The sequence below is a fragment of the Argopecten irradians genome, chromosome 2 (assembly GCF_041381155.1).
Source record: "Argopecten irradians isolate NY chromosome 2, Ai_NY, whole genome shotgun sequence".
In the NCBI taxonomy this organism is placed as follows: Eukaryota; Metazoa; Mollusca; class Bivalvia; order Pectinida; family Pectinidae; genus Argopecten; species Argopecten irradians.
In genome coordinates, this window is record NC_091135.1 from 70,593,010 (window position 1) to 70,619,776 (window position 26,767).

At 38.5% G+C, this 26,767-nt stretch overlaps 1 protein-coding gene across 1 annotated transcript in view; it reads left to right on the forward strand.

Annotated features, from left to right (window-relative positions):
* The window catches only part of LOC138317079 (perlucin-like protein), a 29,139-nt gene extending 8,935 nt beyond the window's left edge, over positions 1-20,204 (forward strand). The window contains exon 3 of the mRNA XM_069258700.1: positions 19,326-20,204. Within this exon, the coding sequence (XP_069114801.1) occupies positions 19,326-19,552 (227 nt within the window). The 3' untranslated portion in view covers positions 19,553-20,204. The remainder of the gene's footprint in view (positions 1-19,325) is intronic.
* The last annotated feature ends 6,563 nt before the right edge of the window (positions 20,205-26,767 follow it).

Sequence of the window (26,767 nt, forward strand, 5' to 3'; positions counted from 1 at the left end):
GGGTGTGCCACTTAGACTCTGAGTGAATGAAGATGATGCTATATGTGGCCGTTAAATGTTAATGATGGGTGTGCCACTTAGACTCTGAGTGAATGAAGATGATGATATATGTGGCCGTTAAATGTTAATGATGGGTGTGCCACTTAGACTCTGAGTGAATGAAGATGATGATATATGTAGCCGTTAAATGTTAATGATGGGTGTGCCACTTAGACTCTGAGTGAATGAAGATGATGATATATGTAGCCGTTAAATGTTAATGATGGGTGTGCCACTTAGACTCTGAGTGAATGAAGATGATGATATATGTAGCCGTTAAATGTTAATGATGGGTGTGCCACTTAGACTCTGAGTGAATGAAGATGATGCTATATGTGGCCGTTAAATGTTAATGATGGGTGTGCCACTTAGACTCTGAGTGAATGAAGATGATGATATATGTGGCCGTTAAATGTTAATGATGGGTGTGCCACTTAGACTCTGAGTGAATGAAGATGATGCTATATGTGGCCGTTAAATGTTAATGATGGGTGTGCCACTTAGACTCTGAGTGAATGAATGAAGATGATGATATATGTGGCCGTTAAATGTTAATGATGGGTGTGCCACTTAGACTCTGAGTGAATGAAGATGATGATATATGTGGCCGTTAAATGTTAATGATGGGTGTGCCACTTAGACTCTGAGTGAATGAAGATGATGATATATGTAGCCGTTAAATGTTAATGATGGGTGTGCCACTTAGACTCTGAGTGAATGAAGATGATGATATATGTGGCCGTTAAATGTTAATGATGGGTGTGCCACTTAGACTCTGAGTGAATGAAGATGATGATGATATATGTAGCCGTTAAATGTTAATGATGGGTGTGCCACTTAGACTCTGAGTGAATGAAGATGATGATATATGTAGCCGTTAAATGTTAATGATGGGTGTGCCACTTAGACTCTGAGTGAATGAAGATGATGATATATGTAGCCGTTAAATGTTAATGATGGGTGTGCCACTTAGACTCTGAGTGAATGAAGATGATGATATATGTGGCCGTTAAATGTTAATGATGGGTGTGCCACTTAGACTCTGAGTGAATGAAGATGATGATATATGTGGCCGTTAAATGTTAATGATGGGTGTGCCACTTAGACTCTGAGTGAATGAAGATGATGATATATGTGGCCGTTAAATGTTAATGATGGGTGTGCCACTTAGACTCTGAGTGAATGAAGATGAATATATATGTAGCCGTTAAATGTTAATGATGGGTGTGCCACTTAGACTCTGAGTGAATGAAGATGATGATATATGTGGCCGTTAAATGTTAATGATGGGTGTGCCACTTAGACTCTGAGTGAATGAAGATGATGCTATATGTGGCCGTTAAATGTTAATGATGGGTGTGCCACTTAGACTCTGAGTGAATGAAGATGATGATATATGTGGCCGTTAAATGTTAATGATGGGTGTGCCACTTAGACTCTGAGTGAATGAAGATGATGATATATGTGGCCGTTAAATGTTAATGATGGGTGTGCCACTTAGACTCTGAGTGAATGAAGATGATGATATATGTAGCCGTTAAATGTTAATGATGGGTGGGTGTGCCACTTAGACTCTGAGTGAATGAAGATGATGCTATATGTGGCCGTTAAATGTTAATGATGGGTGTGCCACTTAGACTCTGAGTGAATGAAGATGATGATATATGTGGCCGTTAAATGTTAATGATGGGTGTGCCACTTAGACTCTGAGTGAATGAAGATGATGATATATGTGGCCGTTAAATGTTAATGATGGGTGTGCCACTTAGACTCTGAGTGAATGAAGATGATGCTATATATGTGGCCGTTAAATGTTAATGATGGGTGTGCCACTTAGACTCTGAGTGAATGAAGATGATGATATATGTGGCCGTTAAATGTTAATGATGGGTGTGCCACTTAGACTCTGAGTGAATGAAGATGATGATATATGTAGCCGTTAAATGTTAATGATGGGTGTGCCACTTAGACTCTGAGTGAATGAAGATGATGATATACGTGGCCGTTAAATGTTAATGATGGGTTTGCCACTTAGACTCTGAGTGAATGAAGATGATGATATACGTGGCCGTTAAATGTTAATGATGGGTGTGCCACTTAGACTCTGAGTGAATGAAGATGATGATATATGTGGCCGTTAAATGTTAATGATGGGTGTGCCACTTAGACTCTGAGTGAATGAAGATGATGATGATATATGTAGCCGTTAAATGTTAATGATGGGTGTGCCACTTAGACTCTGAGTGAATGAAGATGATGATATATGTAGCCGTTAAATGTTAATGATGGGTGTGCCACTTAGACTCTGAGTGAATGAAGATGATGCTATATGTAGCCGTTAAATGTTAATGATGGGTGTGCCACTTAGACTCTGAGTGAATGAAGATGATGATATATGTAGCCGTTAAATGTTAATGATGGGTGTGCCACTTAGACTCTGAGTGAATGAAGATGATGCTATATGTGGCCGTTAAATGTTAATGATGGGTGTGCCACTTAGACTCTGAGTGAATGAAGATGATGATATATGTGGCCGTTAAATGTTAATGATGGGTGTGCCACTTAGACTCTGAGTGAATGAAGATGATGATATATGTAGCCGTTAAATGTTAATGATGGGTGTGCCACTTAGACTCTGAGTGAATGAAGATGATGATATATGTAGCCGTTAAATGTTAATGATGGGTGTGCCACTTAGACTCTGAGTGAATGAAGATGATGCTATATGTGGCCGTTAAATGTTAATGATGGGTGTGCCACTTAGACTCTGAGTGAATGAAGATGATGATATATGTGGCCGTTAAATGTTAATGATGGGTGTGCCACTTAGACTCTGAGTGAATGAAGATGATGCTATATGTGGCCGTTAAATGTTAATGATGGGTGTGCCACTTAGACTCTGAGTGAATGAAGATGATGATATATGTGGCCGTTAAATGTTAATGATGGGTGTGCCACTTAGACTCTGAGTGAATGAAGATGATGATGATATATGTGGCCGTTAAATGTTAATGATGGGTGTGCCACTTAGACTCTGAGTGAATGAAGATGATGATATATGTGGCCGTTAAATGTTAATGATGGGTGTGCCACTTAGACTCTGAGTGAATGAAGATGATGCTATATGTAGCCGTTAAATGTTAATGATGGGTGTGCCACTTAGACTCTGAGTGAATGAAGATGATGATATATGTAGCCGTTAAATGTTAATGATGGGTGTGCCACTTAGACTCTGAGTGAATGAAGATGATGCTATATGTGGCCGTTAAATGTTAATGATGGGTGTGCCACTTAGACTCTGAGTGAATGAAGATGATGATATATGTAGCCGTTAAATGTTAATGATGGGTGTGCCACTTAGACTCTGAGTGAATGAAGATGATGATATATGTAGCCGTTAAATGTTAATGATGGGTGTGCCACTTAGACTCTGAGTGAATGAAGATGATGATATATGTAGCCGTTAAATGTTAATGATGGTGTGCCACTTAGACTCTGAGTGAATGAAGATGATGCTATATGTGGCCGTTAAATGTTAATGATGGGTGTGCCACTTAGACTCTGAGTGAATGAAGATGATGCTATATGTGGCCGTTAAATGTTAATGATGGGTGTGCCACTTAGACTCTGAGTGAATGAAGATGATGATATATGTGGCCGTTAAATGTTAATGATGGGTGTGCCACTTAGACTCTGAGTGAATGAAGATGATGATATATGTGGCCGTTAAATGTTAATGATGGGTGTGCCACTTAGACTCTGAGTGAATGAAGATGATGCTATATGTGGCCGTTAAATGTTAATGATGGGTGTGCCACTTAGACTCTGAGTGAATGAAGATGATGATATATGTGGCCGTTAAATGTTAATGATGGGTGTGCCACTTAGACTCTGAGTGAATGAAGAAGATGATGATATATGTGGCCGTTAAATGTTAATGATGGGTGTGCCACTTAGACTCTGAGTGAATGAAGATGATGATATATGTAGCCGTTAAATGTTAATGATGGGTGTGCCACTTAGACTCTGAGTGAATGAAGAGATGATGATATATGTGGCCGTTAAATGTTAATGATGGGTGTGCCACTTAGACTCTGAGTGAATGAAGATGATGATATATGTAGCCGTTAAATGTTAATGATGGGTGTGCCACTTAGACTCTGAGTGAATGAAGATGATGCTATATGTGGCCGTTAAATGTTAATGATGGGTGTGCCACTTAGACTCTGAGTGAATGAAGATGATGATATATGTGGCCGTTAAATGTTAATGATGGGTGTGCCACTTAGACTCTGAGTGAATGAAGATGATGATATATGTAGCCGTTAAATGTTAATGATGGGTGTGCCACTTAGACTCTGAGTGAATGAAGATGATGATATATGTGGCCGTTAAATGTTAATGATGGGTGTGCCACTTAGACTCTGAGTGAATGAAGATGATGCTATATGTGGCCGTTAAATGTTAATGATGGGTGTGCCACTTAGACTCTGAGTGAATGAAGATGATGATATATGTGTGCCGTTAAATGTTAATGATGGGGTGTGCCACTTAGACTCTGAGTGAATGAAGATGATGCTATATGTGGCCGTTAAATGTTAATGATGGGTGTGCCACTTAGACTCTGAGTGAATGAAGATGATGCTATATGTAGCCGTTAAATGTTAATGATGGGTGTGCCACTTAGACTCTGAGTGAATGAAGATGATGATATATGTAGCCGTTAAATGTTAATGAAGGGATGGGTGTGCCACTTAGACTCTGAGTGAATGAAGATGATGCTATATGTGGCCGTTAAATGTTAATGATGGGTGTGCCACTTAGACTCTGAGTGAATGAAGATGATGCTATATGTGGCCGTTAAATGTTAATGATGGGTGTGCCACTTAGGCTCTGAGTGAATGAAGACGATGATATATGTAGTCGTTAAATGTTAATGATGGTGTGCCACTGAGACTCTGAGTGAATGAAGATGATGCTATATGTAGCCGTTAAATGTTAATGATGGGTGTGCCACTTAGACTCTGAGTGAATGAAGATGATGCTATATGTAGCCGTTAAATGTTAATGATGGGTGTGCCACTTAGACTCTGAGTGAATGAAGATGATGATATATGTGGCCGTTAAATGTTAATGATGGGTGTGCCACTTAGCCTCTGAGTAAATGAAGATGATGATATATGTGGCCGTTAAATGTTAATGATGGGTGTGCCACTTAGACTCTGAGTGAATGAAGATGATGATGATATATATGTAGCCGTTAAATGTTAATGATGGGTGTGCCACTTAGACTCTGAGTGAATGAAGATGATGCTATATGTGGCCGTTAAATGTTAATGATGGGTGTGCCACTTAGACTCTGAGTGAATGAAAGATGATGATATATGTGGCCGTTAAATGTTAATGATGGGTGTGCCACTTAGACTCTGAGTGAATGAAGATGATGATATATGTGGCCGTTAAATGTTAATGATGGGTGTGCCACTTAGACTCTGAGTGAATGAAGATGATGATATATGTAGCCGTTAAATGTTAATGATGGGTGTGCCACTTAGACTCTGAGTGAATGAAGATGATGCTATATGTGGCCGTTAAATGTTAATGATGGGTGTGCCACTTAGACTCTGAGTGAATGAAGATGATGATATATGTAGCCGTTAAATGTTAATGATGGGTGTGCCACTTAGACTCTGAGTGAATGAAGATGATGATATATGTGGCCGTTAAATGTTAATGATGGGTGTGCCACTTAGACTCTGAGTGAATGAAGATGATGATATATGTGGCCGTTAAATGTTAATGATGGGTGTGCCACTTAGACTCTGAGTGAATGAAGATGATGATATATGTAGCCGTTAAATGTTAATGATGGGTGTGCCACTTAGACTCTGAGTGAATGAAGATGATGCTATATGTGGCCGTTAAATGTTAATGATGGGTGTGCCACTTAGACTCTGAGTGAATGAAGATGATGATATATGTGGCCGTTAAATGTTAATGATGGGTGTGCCACTTAGACTCTGAGTGAATGAAGATGATGATATATGTAGCCGTTAAATGTTAATGATGGTGTGTGCCACTTAGGCTCTGAGTAAATGAAGATGATGCTATATGTGGCCGTTAAATGTTAATGATGGGTGTGCCACTTAGACTCTGAGTGAATGAAGATGATGATATATGTAGCCGTTAAATGTTAATGATGGGTGTGCCACTTAGACTCTGAGTGAATGAAGATGATGATATATGTAGCCGTTAAATGTTAATGATGGGTGTGCCACTTAGACTCTGAGTGAATGAAGATGATGCTATATGTGGCCGTTAAATGTTAATGATGGGTGTGCCACTTAGACTCTGAGTGAATGAAGATGATGCTATATGTGGCCGTTAAATGTTAATGATGGGTGTGCCACTTAGACTCTGAGTGAATGAAGATGATGATATATGTGGCCGTTAAATGTTAATGATGGGTGTGCCACTTAGACTCTGAGTGAATGAAGATGATGATATATGTGGCCGTTAAATGTTAATGATGGGTGTGCCACTTAGACTCTGAGTGAATGAAGATGATGATATATGTAGCCGTTAAATGTTAATGATGGGTGTGCCACTTAGACTCTGAGTGAATGAAGATGATGATATATGTAGCCGTTAAATGTTAATGATGGGTGTGCCACTTAGACTCTGAGTGAATGAAGATGATGCTATATGTGGCCGTTAAATGTTAATGATGGGTGTGCCACTTAGACTCTGAGTGAATGAAGATGATGATGATATATGTAGCCGTTAAATGTTAATGATGGGTGTGCCACTTAGACTCTGAGTGAATGAAGATGATGATATATGTGCCGTTAAATGTTAATGATGGGTGTGCCACTTAGACTCTGAGTGAATGAAGATGATGCTATATGTAGCCGTTAAATGTTAATGACGGGTGTGCCACTTAGACTCTGAGTGAATGAAGATGATGATATATGTGGCCGTTAAATGTTAATGATGGGTGTGCCACTTAGACTCTGAGTGAATGAAGATGATGATATATGTGGCCGTTAAATGTTAATGATGGGTGTGCCACTTAGACTCTGAGTGAATGAAGATGATGATATATGTGGCCGTTAAATGTTAATGATGGGTGTGCCACTTAGACTCTGAGTGAATGAAGATGATGATATATGTAGCCGTTAAATGTTAATGATGGGTGTGTGCCACTTAGACTCTGAGTGAATGAAGATGATGATATATGTAGCCGTTAAATGTTAATGATGGGTGTGCCACTTAGACTCTGAGTGAATGAAGATGATGCTATATGTGGCCGTTAAATGTTAATGATGGGTGTGCCACTTAGACTCTGAGTGAATGAAGATGATGATATATGTGGCCGTTAAATGTTAATGATGGGTGTGCCACTTAGACTCTGAGTGAATGAAGATGATGATATATGTAGCCGTTAAATGTTAATGATGGTGTGCCACTTAGACTCTGAGTGAATGAAGATGATGATATATGTGGCCGTTAAATGTTAATGATGGGTGTGCCACTTAGACTCTGAGTGAATGAAGATGATGATATATGTGGCCGTTAAATGTTAATGATGGGTGTGCCACTTAGACTCTGAGTGAATGAAGATGATGATATATGTAGCCGTTAAATGTTAATGATGGGTGTGCCACTTAGACTCTGAGTGAATGAAGATGATGATATATGTAGCCGTTAAATGTTAATGATGGGTGTGCCACTTAGACTCTGAGTGAATGAAGATGATGATATATGTGGCCGTTAAATGTTAATGATGGGTGTGCCACTTAGACTCTGAGTGAATGAAGATGATGCTATATGTAGCCGTTAAATGTTAATGATGGGTGTGCCACTTAGACTCTGAGTGAATGAAGATGATGATATATGTGGCCGTTAAATGTTAATGATGGGTGTGCCACTTAGACTCTGAGTGAATGAAGATGATGCTATATGTAGCCGTTAAATGTTAATGATGGGTGTGCCACTTAGACTCTGAGTGAATGAAGATGAATGATATATGTAGCCGTTAAATGTTAATGATGGGTGTGCCACTTAGACTCTGAGTGAATGAAGATGATGATATATGTAGCCGTTAAATGTTAATGATGGGTGTGCCACTTAGACTCTGAGTGAATGAAGATGATGATATATGTGGCCGTTAAATGTTAATGATGGGTGTGCCACTTAGACTCTGAGTGAATGAAGATGATGCTATATGTAGCCGTTAAATGTTAATGATGGGTGTGCCACTTAGACTCTGAGTGAATGAAGATGATGATATATGTAGCCGTTAAATGTTAATGATGGGTGTGCCACTTAGACTCTGAGTGAATGAAGATGATGATATATGTAGCCGTTAAATGTTAATGATGGGTGTGCCACTTAGACTCTGAGTGAATGAAGATGATGATATATGTGGCCGTTAAATGTTAATGATGGGTGTGCCACTTAGACTCTGAGTGAATGAAGATGATGATATATGTAGCCGTTAAATGTTAATGATGGGTGTGCCACTTAGACTCTGAGTGAATGAAGATGATGCTATATGTGGCCGTTAAATGTTAATGATGGGTGTGCCACTTAGACTCTGAGTGAATGAAGATGATGATATATGTGGCCGTTAAATGTTAATGATGGGTGTGCCACTTAGACTCTGAGTGAATGAAGATGATGATATATGTAGCCGTTAAATGTTAATGATGGGTGTGCCACTTAGACTCTGAGTGAATGAAGATGATGATATATGTGGCCGTTAAATGTTAATGATGGGTGTGCCACTTAGACTCTGAGTGAATGAAGATGATGATATATGTAGCCGTTAAATGTTAATATGATGGGTGTGCCACTTAGACTCTGAGTGAATGAAGATGATGATATATGTGGCCGTTAAATGTTAATGATGGGTGTGCCACTTACACTCTGAGTGAATGAAGATGATGATATATGTGGCCGTTAAATGTTAATGATGGGTGTGCCACTTAGACTCTGAGTGAATGAAGATGATGCTATATGTGGCCGTTAAATGTTAATGATGGGTGTGCCACTTAGACTCTGAGTGAATGAAGATGATGATATATGTGGCCGTTAAATGTTAATGATGGGTGTGCCACTTAGACTCTGAGTGAATGAAGATGATGCTATATGTGGCCGTTAAATGTTAATGATGGGTGTGCCACTTAGACTCTGAGTGAATGAAGATGATGATATATGTGGCCGTTAAATGTTAATGATGGGTGTGCCACTTAGACTCTGAGTGAATGAAGATGATGATATATGTAGCCGTTAAATGTTAATGATGGGTGTGCCACTTAGACTCTGAGTGAATGAAGATGATGATATATGTGGCCGTTAAATGTTAATGATGGGTGTGCCACTTAGACTCTGAGTGAATGAAGATGATGCTATATGTGGCCGTTAAATGTTAATGATGGGTGTGCCACTTAGACTCTGAGTGAATGAAGATGATGATATATGTAGCCGTTAAATGTTAATGATGGGTGTGCCACTTAGACTCTGAGTGAATGAAGATGATGATATATGTAGCCGTTAAATGTTAATGATGTGTGTGCCGCTATATGTAGCCGTTAAATGTTAATGATGGGTGTGCCACTTAGACTCTGAGTGAATGAAGATGATGATATATGTAGCCGTTAAATGTTAATGATGGGTGTGCCACTTAGACTCTGAGTGAATGAAGATGATGATATATGTGGCCGTTAAATGTTAATGATGGTGTGCCACTTAGACTCTGAGTGAATGAAGATGATGATGATATATGTGGCCGTTAAATGTTAATGATGGGTGTGCCACTTAGACTCTGAGTGAATGAAGATGATGCTATATGTGGCCGTTAAATGTTAATGATGGGTGTGCCACTTAGACTCTGAGTGAATGAAGATGATGATATATGTGGCCGTTAAATGTTAATGATGGTGTGCCACTTAGACTCTGAGTGAATGAAGATGATGATATATGTAGCCGTTAAATGTTAATGATGGGTGTGCCACTTAGACTCTGAGTGAATGAAGATGATGATATATGTGGCCGTTAAATGTTAATGATGGGTGTGCCACTTAGACTCTGAGTGAATGAAGATGATGATATATATGTAGCCGTTAAATGTTAATGATGGGTGTGCCACTTAGACTCTGAGTGAATGAAGATGATGATATATGTAGCCGTTTAAATGTTAATGATGGGTGTGCCACTTAGACTCTGAGTGAATGAAGATGATGATATATGTGGCCGTTAAATGTTAATGATGGGTGTGCCACTTAGACTCTGAGTGAATGAAGATGATGATATATGTGGCCGTTAAATGTTAATGATGGGTGTGCCACTTAGACTCTGAGTGAATGAAGATGATGATATATGTGGCCGTTAAATGTTAATGATGGGTGTGCCACTTAGACTCTGAGTGAATGAAGATGATGATATATGTGGCCGTTAAATGTTAATGATGGGTGTGCCACTTAGACTCTGAGTGAATGAAGATGATGATATATGTAGCCGTTAAATGTTAATGATGGGTGTGCCACTTAGACTCTGAGTGAATGAAGATGATGATATATGTGGCCGTTAAATGTTAATGATGGGTGTGCCACTTAGACTCTGAGTGAATGAAGATGATGCTATATGTGGCCGTTAAATGTTAATGATGGGTGTGCCACTTAGACTCTGAGTGAATGAAGATGATGCTATATGTAGCCGTTAAATGTTAATGATGGGTGTGCCACTTAGACTCTGAGTGAATGAAGATGATGATATATGTAGCCGTTAAATGTTAATGATGGGTGTGCCACTTAGACTCTGAGTGAATGAAGATGATGATATATGTAGCCGTTAAATGTTAATGACGGGTGTGCCACTTAGACTCTGAGTGAATGAAGATGATGATATATGTAGCCGTTAAATGTTAATGACGTGTGTGCCACTTAGACTCTGAGTGAATGAAGATGATGATATATGTGGCCGTTAAATGTTAATGATGGGTGTGCCACTTAGACTCTGAGTGAATGAAGATGATGCTATATGTGGCCGTTAAATGTTAATGATGGGTGTGCCACTTAGACTCTGAGTGAATGAAGATGATGATATATGTAGCCGTTAAATGTTAATGATGGTGTGCCACTTAGACTCTGAGTGAATGAAGATGATGATATATGTGGCCGTTAAATGTTAATGATGGGTGTGCCACTTAGACTCTGAGTGAATGAAGATGATGATATATGTGGCCGTTAAATGTTAATGATGGGTGTGCCACTTAGACTCTGAGTGAATGAAGATGATGATATATGTGGCCGTTAAATGTTAATGATGGGTGTGCCACTTAGACTCTGAGTGAATGAAGATGATGATATATGTAGCCGTTAAATGTTAATGATGGGTGTGCCACTTAGACTCTGAGTGAATGAAGATGATGATATATGTAGCCGTTAAATGTTAATGATGGGTGTGCCACTTAGACTCTGAGTGAATGAAGATGATGATATATGTGGCCGTTAAATGTTAATGATGGGTGTGCCACTTAGACTCTGAGTGAATGAAGATGATGATATATGTGGCCGTTAAATGTTAATGATGGGTGTGCCACTTAGACTCTGAGTGAATGAAGATGATGATATATGTGGCCGTTAAATGTTAATGATGGGTGTGCCACTTAGACTCTGAGTGAATGAAGATGATGATATATGTAGCCGTTAAATGTTAATGATGGGTGTGCCACTTAGACTCTGAGTGAATGAAGATGATGCTATATGTAGCCGTTAAATGTTAATGATGGGTGTGCCACTTAGACTCTGAGTGAATGAAGATGATGATATATGTGGCCGTTAAATGTTAATGATGGGTGTGCCACTTAGACTCTGAGTGAATGAAGATGATGATATATGTGGCCGTTAAATGTTAATGATGGGTGTGCCACTTAGACTCTGAGTGAATGAAGATGATGATATATGTAGCCGTTAAATGTTAATGATGGGTGTGCCACTTAGACTCTGAGTGAATGAAGATGATGATATATGTAGCCGTTAAATGTTAATGATGGGTGTGCCACTTAGACTCTGAGTGAATGAAGATGATGATATATGTGGCCGTTAAATGTTAATGATGGGTGTGCCACTTAGACTCTGAGTGAATGAAGATGATGATATATGTGGCCGTTAAATGTTAATGATGGGTGTGCCACTTAGACTCTGAGTGAATGAAGATGATGCTATATGTAGCCGTTAAATGTTAATGATGGGTGTGCCACTTAGACTCTGAGTGAATGAAGATGATGATATATGTAGCCGTTAAATGTTAATGATGGGTGTGCCACTTAGACTCTGAGTGAATGAAGATGATGATATATGTAGCCGTTAAATGTTAATGATGGGTGTGCCACTTAGACTCTGAGTGAATGAAGATGATGATATATGTGGCCGTTAAATGTTAATGATGGGTGTGCCACTTAGACTCTGAGTGAATGAAGATGATGATATATGTAGCCGTTAAATGTTAATGATGGTGTGCCACTTAGACTCTGAGTGAATGAAGATGATGCTATATGTGGCCGTTAAATGTTAATGATGGGTGTGTGCCACTTAGACTCTGAGTGTGAATGAAGATGATGATATATGTGGCCGTTAAATGTTAATGATGGGTGTGCCACTTAGACTCTGAGTGAATGAAGATGATGCTATATGTGGCCGTTAAATGTTAATGATGGGTGTGCCACTTAGACTCTGAGTGAATGAAGATGATGCTATATGTGGCCGTTAAATGTTAATGATGGGTGTGCCACTTAGACTCTGAGTGAATGAAGATGATGATATATGTGGCCGTTAAATGTTAATGATGGGTGTGTGCCACTTAGACTCTGAGTGAATGAAGATGATGATATATGTAGCCGTTAAATGTTAATGATGGGTGTGCCACTTAGACTCTGAGTGAATGAAGATGATGCTATATGTGGCCGTTAAATGTTAATGATGGGTGTGCCACTTAGACTCTGAGTGAATGAAGATGATGATATATGTAGCCGTTAAATGTTAATGATGGGTGTGCCACTTAGACTCTGAGTGAATGAAGATGATGATATATGTAGCCGTTAAATGTTAATGATGGTGTGCCACTTAGACTCTGAGTGAATGAAGATGATGCTATATGTGGCCGTTAAATGTTAATGATGGGTGTGCCACTTAGACTCTGAGTGAATGAAGATGATGATATATGTAGCCGTTAAATGTTAATGATGGGTGTGCCACTTAGACTCTGAGTGAATGAAGATGATGATATATGTGGCCGTTAAATGTTAATGATGGGTGTGCCACTTAGACTCTGAGTGAATGAAGATGATGATATATGTAGCCGTTAAATGTTAATGATGGGTGTGCCACTTAGACTCTGAGTGAATGAAGATGATGATATATGTGGCCGTTAAATGTTAATGATGGGTGTGCCACTTAGACTCTGAGTGAATGAAGATGATGATATATGTGGCCGTTAAATGTTAATGATGGGTGTGCCACTTAGACTCTGAGTGAATGAAGATGATGATATATGTGGCCGTTAAATGTTAATGATGGGTGTGCCACTTAGACTCTGAGTGAATGAAGATGATGCTATATGTGGCCGTTAAATGTTAATGATGGGTGTGCCACTTAGACTCTGAGTGAATGAAGATGATGATATATGTGGCCGTTAAATGTTAATGATGGGTGTGCCACTTAGACTCTGAGTGAATGAAGATGATGATATATGTGGCCGTTAAATGTTAATGATGGGTGTGCCACTTAGACTCTGAGTGAATGAAGATGATGATATATGTAGCCGTTAAATGTTAATGACCGGTGTGCCACTTAGACTCTGAGTGAATGAAGATGATGATATATGTAGCCGTTAAATGTTAATGATGGGTGTGCCACTTAGACTCTGAGTGAATGAAGATGATGATATATGTGGCCGTTAAATGTTAATGATGGGTGTGCCACTTAGACTCTGAGTGAATGAAGATGATGATATATGTGGCCGTTAAATGTTAATGATGGGTGTGCCACTTAGACTCTGAGTGAATGAAGATGATGATATATGTGGCCGTTAAATGTTAATGATGGGTGTGCCACTTAGACTCTGAGTAAATGAAGATGATGATATATGTGGCCGTTAAATGTTAATGATGGGTGTGCCACTTAGACTCTGAGTGAATGAAGATGATGCTATATGTGGCCGTTAAATGTTAATGATGGGTGTGCCACTTAGACTCTGAGTGAATGAAGATGATGATATATGTGGCCGTTAAATGTTAATGATGGGTGTGCCACTTAGACTCTGAGTGAATGAAGATGATGATATATGTAGCCGTTAAATGTTAATGATGGGTGTGCCACTTAGACTCTGAGTGAATGAAGATGATGATATATGTGGCCGTTAAATGTTAATGATGGGTGTGCCACTTAGACTCTGAGTGAATGAAGATGATGCTATATGTGGCCGTTAAATGTTAATGATGGGTGTGCCACTTAGACTCTGAGTGAATGAAGATGATGATATATGTGGCCGTTAAATGTTAATGATGGGTGTGCCACTTAGACTCTGAGTGTGAATGAAGATGATGATATATGTAGCCGTTAAATGTTAATGATGGGTGTGCCACTTAGACTCTGAGTGAATGAAGATGATGATATATGTGGCCGTTAAATGTTAATGATGGGTGTGCCACTTAGACTCTGAGTGAATGAAGATGATGATATATGTGGCCGTTAAATGTTAATGATGGGTGTGCCACTTAGACTCTGAGTAAATGAAGATTGATGATATATGTGGCCGTTAAATGTTAATGATGGGTGTGCCACTTAGACTCTGAGTGAATGAAGATGATGCTATATGTGGCCGTTAAATGTTAATGATGGGTGTGCCACTTAGACTCTGAGTGAATGAAGATGATGATATATGTAGCCGTTAAATGTTAATGATGGGTGTGCCACTTAGACTCTGAGTGAATGAAGATGATGATATATGTAGCCGTTAAATGTTAATGATGGGTGTGCCACTTAGACTCTGAGTGAATGAAGATGATGATATATGTGGCCGTTAAATGTTAATGATGGGTGTGCCACTTAGACTCTGAGTGAATGAAGATGATGATATATGTGGCCGTTAAATGTTAATGATGGGTGTGCCACTTAGACTCTGAGTGAATGAAGATGATGATATATGTAGCCGTTAAATGTTAATGATGGGGTGTGCCACTTAGACTCTGAGTGAATGAATGAAGATGATGATATATGTGGCCGTTAAATGTTAATGATGGGTGTGCCACTTAGACTCTGAGTGAATGAAGATGATGATATATGTAGCCGTTAAATGTTAATGATGGTGTGCCACTTAGACTCTGAGTGAATGAAGATGATGCTATATGTAGCCGTTAAATGTTAATGATGGGTGTGCCACTTAGACTCTGAGTGAATGAAGATGATGCTATATGTGGCCGTTAAATGTTAATGATGGGTGTGCCACTTAGACTCTGAGTGAATGAAGATGATGATATATGTGGCCGTTAAATGTTAATGATGGGTGTGCCACTTAGACTCTGAGTGAATGAAGATGATGATATATGTAGCCGTTAAATGTTAATGATGGGTGTGCCACTTAGACTCTGAGTGAATGAAGATGATGATATATGTAGCCGTTAAATGTTAATGATGGGTGTGCCACTTAGACTCTGAGTGAATGAAGATGATGATATATGTGGCCGTTAAATGTTAATGATGGGTGTGCCACTTAGACTCTGAGTGAATGAAGATGATGATATATATGTGGCCGTTAAATGTTAATGATGGGTGTGCCACTTAGACTCTGAGTGAATGAAGATGATGATATATGTGGCCGTTAAATGTTAATGATGGGTGTGCCACTTAGACTCTGAGTGAATGAAGATGATGATATATGTAGCCGTTAAATGTTAATGATGGGTGTGCCACTTAGACTCTGAGTGAATGAAGATGATGATATATGTGGCCGTTAAATGTTAATGATGGGTGTGCCACTTAGACTCTGAGTGAATGAAGATGATGATATATGTAGCCGTTAAATGTTAATGATGGGTGTGCCACTTAGACTCTGAGTGAATGAAGATGATGCTATATGTGGCCGTTAAATGTTAATGATGGGTGTGCCACTTAGACTCTGAGTGAATGAAGATGATGATATATGTAGCCGTTAAATGTTAATGACGGGTGTGCCACTTAGACTCTGAGTGAATGAAGATGATGCTATATGTAGCCTTTAAATGTTAATGATGGGTTTGCCACTTAGACTCTGAGTGAATGAAGATGATGATATATGTAGCCGTTAAATGTTAATGATGGGTGTGCCACTTAGACTCTGAGTGAATGAAGATGATGATATATGTAGCCGTTAAATGTTAATGATGGGTGTGCCACTTAGACTCTGAGTGAATGAAGATGATGATATATGTGGCCGTTAAATGTTAATGATGGGTGTGCCACTTAGACTCTGAGTGAATGAAGATGATGCTATATGTAGCCGTTAAATGTTAATGATGGGTGTGCCACTTAGACTCTGAGTGAATGAAGATGATGATATATGTAGCCGTTAAATGTTAATGATGGGTGTGCCACTTAGACTCTGAGTGAATGAAGATGATGATATATGTGGCCGTTAAATGTTAATGATGGGTGTGCCACTTAGACTCTGAGTGAATGAAGATGATGATATATGTAGCCGTTAAATGTTAATGATGGGTGTGCCACTTAGACTCTGAGTGAATGAAGATGATGATATATGTAGCCGTTAAATGTTAATGATGGGTGTGCCACTTAGACTCTGAGTGAATGAAGATGATGATATATGTAGCCGTTAAATGTTAATGATGGGTGTGCCACTTAGACTCTGAGTGAATGAAGATGATGTATATGTGCCGTTAAATGTTAATGATGGGTGTGCCACTTAGACTCTGAGTGAATGAAGATGATGATATATGTGCCGTTAAATGTTAATGATGGGTGTGCCACTTAGACTCTGAGTGAATGAAGATGGTAATATATGTAGCCGTTAAATGTTAATGATGGGTGTGCCACTTAGACTCTGAGTGAATGAAGATGATGATATATGTGTAGCCGTTAAATGTTAATGATGGGTGTGCCACTTAGACTCTGAGTGAATGAAGATGATGATATATGTAGCCGTTAAATGTTAATGATGGGTGTGCCACTTAGACTCTGAGTGAATGAAGATGATGATATATGTAGCCGTTAAATGTTAATGATGGGTGTGCCACTTAGACTCTGAGTGAATGAAGATGATGCTATATGTGGCCGTTAAATGTTAATGATGGGTGTGCCACTTAGACTCTGAGTGAATGAAGATGATGATATATGTGGCCGTTAAATGTTAATGATGGGTGTGCCACTTAGACTCTGAGTGAATGAAGATGATGATATATGTGGCCGTTAAATGTTAATGATGGGTGTGCCACTTAGACTCTGAGTGAATGAAGATGATGATATATGTGGCCGTTAAATGTTAATGATGGGATTTGCCACTTAGACTCTGAGTGAATGAAGATGATGATATATGTAGCCGTTAAATGTTAATGATGGGTGTGCCACTTAGACTCTGAGTGAATGAAGATGATGCTATATGTGGCCGTTAAATGTTAATGATGGGTGTGCCACTTAGACTCTGAGTGAATGAAGATGATGATATATGTGGCCGTTAAATGTTAATGATGGGTGTGCCACTTAGACTCTGAGTGAATGAAGATGATGATATATGTAGCCGTTAAATGTTAATGATGGGTGTGCCACTTAGACTCTGAGTGAATGAAGATGATGATATATGTAGCCGTTAAATGTTAATGATGGGTGTGCCACTTAGACTCTGAGTGAATGAAGATGATGCTATATGTGGCCGTTAAATGTTAATGATGGGTGTGCCACTTAGACTCTGAGTGAATGAAGATGATGATATATGTGGCCGTTAAATGTTAATGATGGGTGTGCCACTTAGACTCTGAGTGAATGAAGATGATGATATATGTGGCCGTTAAATGTTAATGATGGGTGTGCCACTTAGACTCTGAGTGAATGAAGATGATGATATATGTGGCCGTTAAATGTTAATGATGGGTGTGCCACTTAGACTCTGAGTGAATGAAGATGATGATATATGTAGCCGTTAAATGTTAATGATGGGTGTGCCACTTAGACTCTGAGTGAATGAAGATGATGCTATATGTGGCCGTTAAATGTTAATGATGGGTGTGCCACTTAGACTCTGAGTGAATGAAGATGATGCTATATGTGGCCGTTAAATGTTAATGATGGGTGTGCCACTTAGACTCTGAGTGAATGAAGATGATGATATATGTAGCCGTTAAATGTTAATGATGGGTGTGCCACTTAGACTCTGAGTGAATGAAGATGATGCTATATGTGGCCGTTAAATGTTAATGATGGGTGTGCCACTTAGACTCTGAGTGAATGAAGATGATGATATATGTAGCCGTTAAATGGTTCAGTGTGCCACTTAGACTCTGAGTGAATGAAGATGATGATATATGTAGCCGTTAAATGTTAATGATGGGTGTGCCACTTAGACTCTGAGTGAATGAAGATGATGATATATGTAGCCGTTAAATGTTAATGATGGGTGTGCCACTTAGACTCTGAGTGAATGAAGATGATGATATAGCCGTTAAATGTTAATGATGGGTGTGCCACTTAGACTCTGAGTGAATGAAGATGATGATATATGTGGCCGTTAAATGTTAATGATGGGTGTGCCACTTAGACTCTACTCTAGTCCGGATATTTCCTTTTCTATCGCTTTGTATCAGCTAACCAGGTTCGGTACGGTACGGCATAGACACGTTTGGATTTATCTTAAATGGCGTCACCAATATGAAAGATGCTTTTCGAATATAAGCAAAGATTGTCATATCATAATAATAGAACAGATATAAAAGCAATACACCTTTTGTTGTGGCATACATTAAAGTACGAAATCTATCAAATTCCAGCCACTAGGAATGCTGTCTTACTTGTTTTCAACAAAGAAAACATTTCGATGACAAAAGAAATGAAAAAAATAATCGGTTCCGTCAACTTGAATGTAAGTGGTACGTTTCAGGAAACGAACGATTTGTCGGTTAGGCTGCTACATCGCGTTCTATTGTAGATACAGCAGTTTTGTGCCGGTGCAACTGGTACTCGTGTATTAATGGAACGCACGCTACACTGTATATGTTCTTTGATTTTATGTTAACGCAGGATATTCGACTGTCTGGCTTGGCATCAATGACATCGCAAAAGAAGGTGACTGGAGAACAGAGCACGGATCAGATTCTCCGGGTTACTTCAACTTTAGCCCAGGACAACCTGACGACTTCACAAATCAAGACTGTGCAATTCTGAAAATCTATTACGGGTATCAATGGGAGGATGTGTGGTGTTGGAGTACAAACACTGTTGTTTGTGAAATTGCAAAAGCTCTTTAACATAAGTCACATGTCTAAACGGGAACACATATACTTTCCAGGTTCGGTATTCTGGTTTGTGTATAATTGTAACTGAAGATCCTGAGGCTCGAGCTCAACCCTCCCTAGTTTCCCTGTGTCCCATTTCCCATTGCTTTCTTACAGTCATAGGACAAAATGTCCAAGCTCCCCTCAACTATAGCATGTTTTCTCTGACTTATTGTATTGCTGTTTAGATCTTTTCTAATATGTATTTTTTCATTTCTCAAACTGTTCTAATAATAGCGCACCTAAGTCTATCTCCGGTTCCCCCCCTATCGTGGTTTTATATGGGAGCTTTCCCAGAAATAGCTTATACAAACACATGTATGCATGTATGAATGTATATATGAGTGTATGCATGTATGGTTATGGTTGTATGTATGTATGTATGTATGCATGTATGTATGGATGGATGGATGTATGTATGTATTTATGTATGTATGTATGTATGTATGTATGTATGTATGTATGTATGTATATGTATATGTATATGTGTTTTTGTATGAGCGTATGTATATGTTTATGTTTGAATTAAGGCAAATATTGAGAAAACAACAGTAAGATAAAAATAACGCAATAGTATTGCGTGCGAACGAAATAATTATTGCGTGCGAACGAAATACTATTGCGCGCGAACGAAATAATTATTGCGTGCGAACGCAATAATTATTGCGTGCGAACGCAATAATTATTGCGTGTGAACGCAATACTTATTGCGTACAAACGCAATAGTATTCGCACGCAATACTATTACGTTCATAAGCAATAATTATTTCGTTCGCACGCAATATAATTGCGTTCGCACGCAATATAATTGCGTTCGCACGCAATAATTATTTCGTTAAAACTATTATGTCGTCACATTAATATTTGACGTCATACTTTATTATATGATGTCGTATGATTGTCTCAGTGGACAGAGACGTCACGTCCCAGACGGATCGCTACTGTTTAATATAGCGACGAAATTGAAAGTTTCACTTATTATTTGTTTATAAAAGTAATCTAATAAGCATATCAAATTATTGGACTCGTTTGATAAATTTCCTATTACATAGCCACTCATGTAAGATCCTTTATGTCCATTTCGTTATATAGAATTAAAAGCAATATCATACAACAAACAGTAAACATTGAAGATACATTTGTAAGTTTGAGAAGAGTGGGGAGCCGGCGAGACATTACGGACTCATACATTTATACTTTTAATCCCAATAACAAACCACATGAATCCTACTAAAGCATTGATCATTGCTAAGACGCTTACTGAAGGATATAAACGTTAACGGGAATAATAGTCATTGATGACGGACATATTTGAATATTAGAGAAATTGATATTTAACGATATACAAATGATGCATTAAACACAGACATCCTACTGAATAAATTAAAAAGCCGGTATTCTATAAATTTTGACAGGTTTAAGAATTTATTTTATCCTTACATGACCACATGTGACCGATGTAGTCCTTATCGACGGTCGCGAAGGGCATGTTTTATTGACGAGGAACCATTTGGTGCAGTGAATTAACTCTACTATCTATTATAGAAACGGTACACGCACAAAAATTAGTGTCTCATGATAATATTGATTTTAATAACGTGTGAGGTTATGCAAGTGACAATTAATTAGTAATTTGAATAAGCTTACTAAATTTTAGTGGGGGGAACTGAGGCGTTCCATTTTCTATACACGTAAAAGTCATCTATATATATAGATGTAAGCCGGATATTTGGTAAGTCTAAATAGTTCTTACTATAACATTATTGTATTATAAAGGCATTATTACGAAGTAAGTGTAAATATAATTTAACTATAATATAAAGTTAAAATAATTATACTTAATAAATCAAACTACGATATAAAGTTAAAAAAATTATACTAAATAAATTTAACTATGATGTAAAGTTAAATAATTTTACTATCTTTCGCAGCCAAGACAGAAGTGTCAGGGTGAGAGATACAGAATGAGTTACAGAAAATCATGCAAAATTACGTCCAATCAGTGTCCAGAGTCAAGTCACATATGCATATCAACACATGAATACATTAAAAATATAATACTGAAATATAGTTCACAGGTCAAAGGTTATAGCCTTTGAAAAAGTTGGCATCAGCTTATTTCTACATAAACATTAAAGATACATTCTCACAAATTTTACTAATTAAAATGCAATACTAATATTTCTAGTTTAACACATTACTAGACATCTTCAATCTAGGAATATCCTGTCACAGTATGACGTCATTCGATTATTGATGACGTTGACCAATGATGACGCGGCACCAAAGTAAAAAGTAGTTCACCGAATCAGCCAATCAGAATGCGTACAGAGTTTATACCACGTGTGGTATAAACAAATTGTTAATCAACAGCTGTACTGTTTATTTGATACCTTGAGAGTTGTATAACACCGACTGTTGTGGTAGAAAATAATTTGATAAAAAAACGATGAAACCCTTTGAAGAAAACCTGTTTAACCGTAGCCTGTGTCATAAGAGTATCATTTCGAATTTAATTGAAAACTACTATTTGTTACTTAATTATGAATACTCGATATACCCATTTTTAACTATGCGATACAAATACGATTTGTAGTGGTATATTTATGACATTGTGTCATTTCGAACTTTCTTATTTGATCTTATTCGTATCCGATTGCCTTTTCACGTGCACATTGCAGACGATAGTAGACCTGGTTTATCTGGAGTTATCTCCCTTTATATACGTACAGATTGTGACCATTTTTATTCGTTTAGCAAGGTAAACAAGATCTGATATCATTTTTACCCCACCTTTTGTACGTTCTGTATATTACTTTCAGGGTAGACTGACAATGATATATTTGTGTCTGCCAGTTGTGTGTACAACATTTGCGGATCCCGAGACAGTGATTTCCAGTTAAACACATTTGTGATTATTTTCTGTATCAAGTCATTAGAGCTAGAATTTGATAAATATAAGCCATAGAAATCATCTCACCACGAATACAGACAACAGGTACGATACTACTATTTATTGTTATGTCACTTACCTTATGGATCTAGTGAGGTTTCAGTCACGTTGAAGTCTCGTGTCAACATTAAACAAAGAGGGGTTGTGATTTCCAACAAAATGATTGTCTCTATTTGTAGCAAGTTGTCACATACAAAACAAATAAAACAAAAACTAGACTATATTGTTTATATATTCTTAATACACAAATTTAAAGGAATGGCCGATTTGGTGCCTAACTTACATTTTGAAAAGAGGTGAAAATTCACTTTTTGTTTACTTTAATAGTTTCACTTACATCGCATGTGCGACGGCATTTTTACTGTGAATCTTTTTAAGGTTCACTGTAATGAAACTCAATAAGACGTTCAATGGGTACCATTTCATCTTAAAGATATTCCAAATTAGAAAAAAAATTATACCAATGGATTCTTTATTAGAATTTGACTTTTGAATATTAATTAGTACCTTTTTGCCGATGAAAATATTACAACACCCCATTTGCATTTTTCAGTAAATACAGGCTATTTTATCCTCGTCGTATTTCTCGCTAAAGATCGTGTCTTTTGTAAATTAAAAAAAAACTGACTCGCTCGTGTGGAATAAATTCAATATTCAACAACCACTCATTGTGTAACCTCTATATAATACACTTCGGCATATATATCGTGACATTGTTTTGTTGAGTTTATTGACTATTGCCTGAGATAATTACAGTAAACCCCTTAACTGATTATTTCACTTATTCGTGGATAAAGTAACCTAGCATGTCTTTCAACAATTCAGATTGTAAAACTAACACTTTTTTCATACCGTTTGACAGACTCGGTCATTTTCCATAGGATTGCGCTGATGACGTGTCGCTTCTGTAAAGCTGCCCATTCTGGTTTCCGGCTCACTTGTAACCATGGCGTACATAACGGAACAATGTGTGTCGGCACGTGCGCCATGTCACCTGTCAGACAGGCACGCGCTGATAAAAGTAACAAGTATTAGCTTCCCAAAAAGTTAAGAAGGCAGCCATGCAGCATTATTTATTAGAAAACAATGACAGAAAAATTTGACGAATTGTTCTGTTAACAGTGAGCTAGCATTCAATATAAAAGATAATCAACTTCATGATATTCATGAAAGGACCATTATGCTACTTTTCCGAAACAAAAATTAACAGTTTCTTCAAAACAATTACAACAAAATACAATTGATAAAGATGAGGTTACAACAACAGACAAATTCAAATCGGTATATTCACAGTTAGGATTCAGGCTTCTGTTTTGCCATCTGGCGCACTAATGATAAACTGACGCATGATACTTAGGAAAACGTCGGGAAACATAATATACATTTCCACAAATATTCCCTTAGTCAAACATTTTGTTTCAGCATCTCCCATGTACGGACAGTTACTACAAGTAAGTCATGATCAACTAGCTAACAGTTAGGCTATATATTACCGAACATTTGAAACCTCTTTAGACTTATATTCTATATATGCTATATATTCTATTCAGTACATGTAGCGCCGCCTTGTGTGATTTCTGAGAATTATGCTCGACAACCAGAAAAAAGCATTATCTTATGATAATTTGTTGCAATAATTTCCCCGCTCACTGGTACCCCTTACATTATAAACAACAAGTAACCAATAAAAACGCGTAAATAGATTTGGCCAACCAATCAAAGTGAACAGACTATTTATAACCATGTGAAATCCCAACACCATGGCAGGCAAAGCGAAGATGGTAGCAATGACACTGCAGAAACAGTGCTGTATCTCCCACAGATGTAGTTCAGTATCCTCCAATCACGGTCTGCCTAAATCCCAGGATTCTCATAATAATACATAATAATCATTATCAATCTGTTACCACAATCATTCGTGGGTGTCGGATTTACACAAACATTGTAAGTTTTATACTCTAACCAATCCATTCACATTTTCCCGTTTTATCGAGTAGATATCGATAAAAATCAGCTCCTAAACCCATAGCCACTTTGGCGGAGGCTACCGTAAGACGTACCTCCGTAATGCTAGGTTTACACTATGTTCCCGGTGGACGTGGTGACCGCGAGACAACGTGAGATAACGCAGAAGGACGTGATAGACAAACGTGAGCGGTCGTGATTACCGTGGATGCCGTGCCAGATTTTTTATGCTAGGTTTACACTATGTTCCCGGCGACCACGGTAGCCCCGTTTGCCCGAAACGTGGTGCGCCGTGGAATTTTGGCTATTTTTGTCTCTGCATTCAAGTTGAACTAGGTCTTGTGAAGTTTTGCCATGGTATTTTACGGATTACGTGGTGGACCGTGGATATAGGGGAAAGTGCTGTTCCCGGAGGTTAAAGGTACACTACGGCTATAGCACGGTCTATCAAGGATACCACTACGTTCTCTCTAGGCCTGATACGATATGATGAGATCTGCTACGTTTTACACGTTTTGATCAAGCTCCGATACTTTTTTCACGGTCCGCCAAGGCTTACTAGGGATGAAAGTCTGATGCCGGGCTTTTTTGGAGCAAATGAAACAATATTTATTGCCGAAAATGTCATTTCAAACACGTTTTGATTACAAAATTATAATTATTATATCCAAGTGTTTCTACGCAAATAGTTTTTTTTTCTGTAATGGTTCTCACATAATCTGCCTTTTGCAATAATAGTCTTGGTATAATTTTATGGTTTAAATGTGTTTGATAATGACAATTTCTATTTATTAATACAAATAACTCCATGAAGTAGCAAATATGTACCAGGTCAGGCAATGATACTCCATCATATATATCTTGCAACGTAAGACCGTAGTAAGACGCAACACGTCGTATCACGTCGGGCTTTCAACCGCTACAAGCCATGATGTGCCTTTACAGAACGCATCGAAACGGCTATCTTTCACCTTGGCTTGCCGTCAAAACCTTGACAAACCTGGACAAAACGGCACAAAACGTGCAGCCAATCTGCATCAATCGTGATAAAACGTGGAAAAAACGCAACAGAACGTCACAAAACTTGAAATCACCGTGAGATTCCGGGGAACGTGCTTGCTGCCCGTTCCACCACGGACCGTCTGGAAGTTTTGTTACGGCCTCGTACGCACTGTTACGTTTTGTTACGTCAATCCCGTTTTATTACGTCCTGTGGCGTTCACCATCTTTACCGTGACTGCCGTGGCAAATTTTTTGACAGTTTAAAAATCTGGCACGGCATCCACGGTATTCACGACCGCTTACGTTTGTCTATCACGTCCTTCTGCGCTGTCTCACGTTGTCTCGCGGTCACCACGTTCAGTCCACGGTGGTCTGAAACGGGGCTGCCGTGGCCGCCGGGAACATAGTGTAAACCTAGCATAAACTGTCAAAAAATTTGCCACGGCAGTCACGGTACAGATGGTGAACGCCACAGGACGTAATAAAACGGGATTGACGTAACAAAGCGTAACAGTGCGTACGAGGCCGTAACAGAACTTCAATACGGTCCGTGGTGGAACGGGCAGCAAGCACGTTCCCCGGAATCTCACGGTGATTTCGAGTTTTGTAACGTTCTGTTGCGTTTTTTCCACGTTTTATCACGGTTGATGCAGATTGGCTGCACGTTTTGTGCCGTTTTGTCCAGGTTTGTCAAGGTTTTTACGGCAAGCCAAGGTGGATGAAAACCGTTTTGATGCGTTCTGTCAAGGCATCTCACGGCTTGTAGCGTTTGAAAGTCCGACGTGAGACGGCTTGTTACGTCTTATTACGGTCTTGCAAGCAAGATATGATGGAGTATCATTGCCTGGCCTGGTACATATTTGCAACTTCATTGAATTATTTGTATTAATAAATAGAAAAAGTAATTTTCAAACACATTTAACCCTTCTTATACCAAAGCTATTATTGCAAAAAGCAGATTAAATGAGTACACAAAAACAAAATATTTGCGTAGAAACACTTGGCTATAATAATCATATATTTATACCAAATATGCTTTTAACAAATTTTGTAATCAAAACGTGTTTGAAATAACATTTTCGGCAATAAATATTGTTTCAGTTGCTCCAAAAAGCCCGGCATCAGACTTCCATCCTAGTAAGCCTTGGCGGACCGTGAAAAACGTATTGGAGTTCGATCAAAACGTGTAAAACGTAGCAGACCTCATCAGATCGTAACAGGTCAGGAGAGAACGTAGTGGTATTCTTGATAGACCGTGCTAAAGTCGT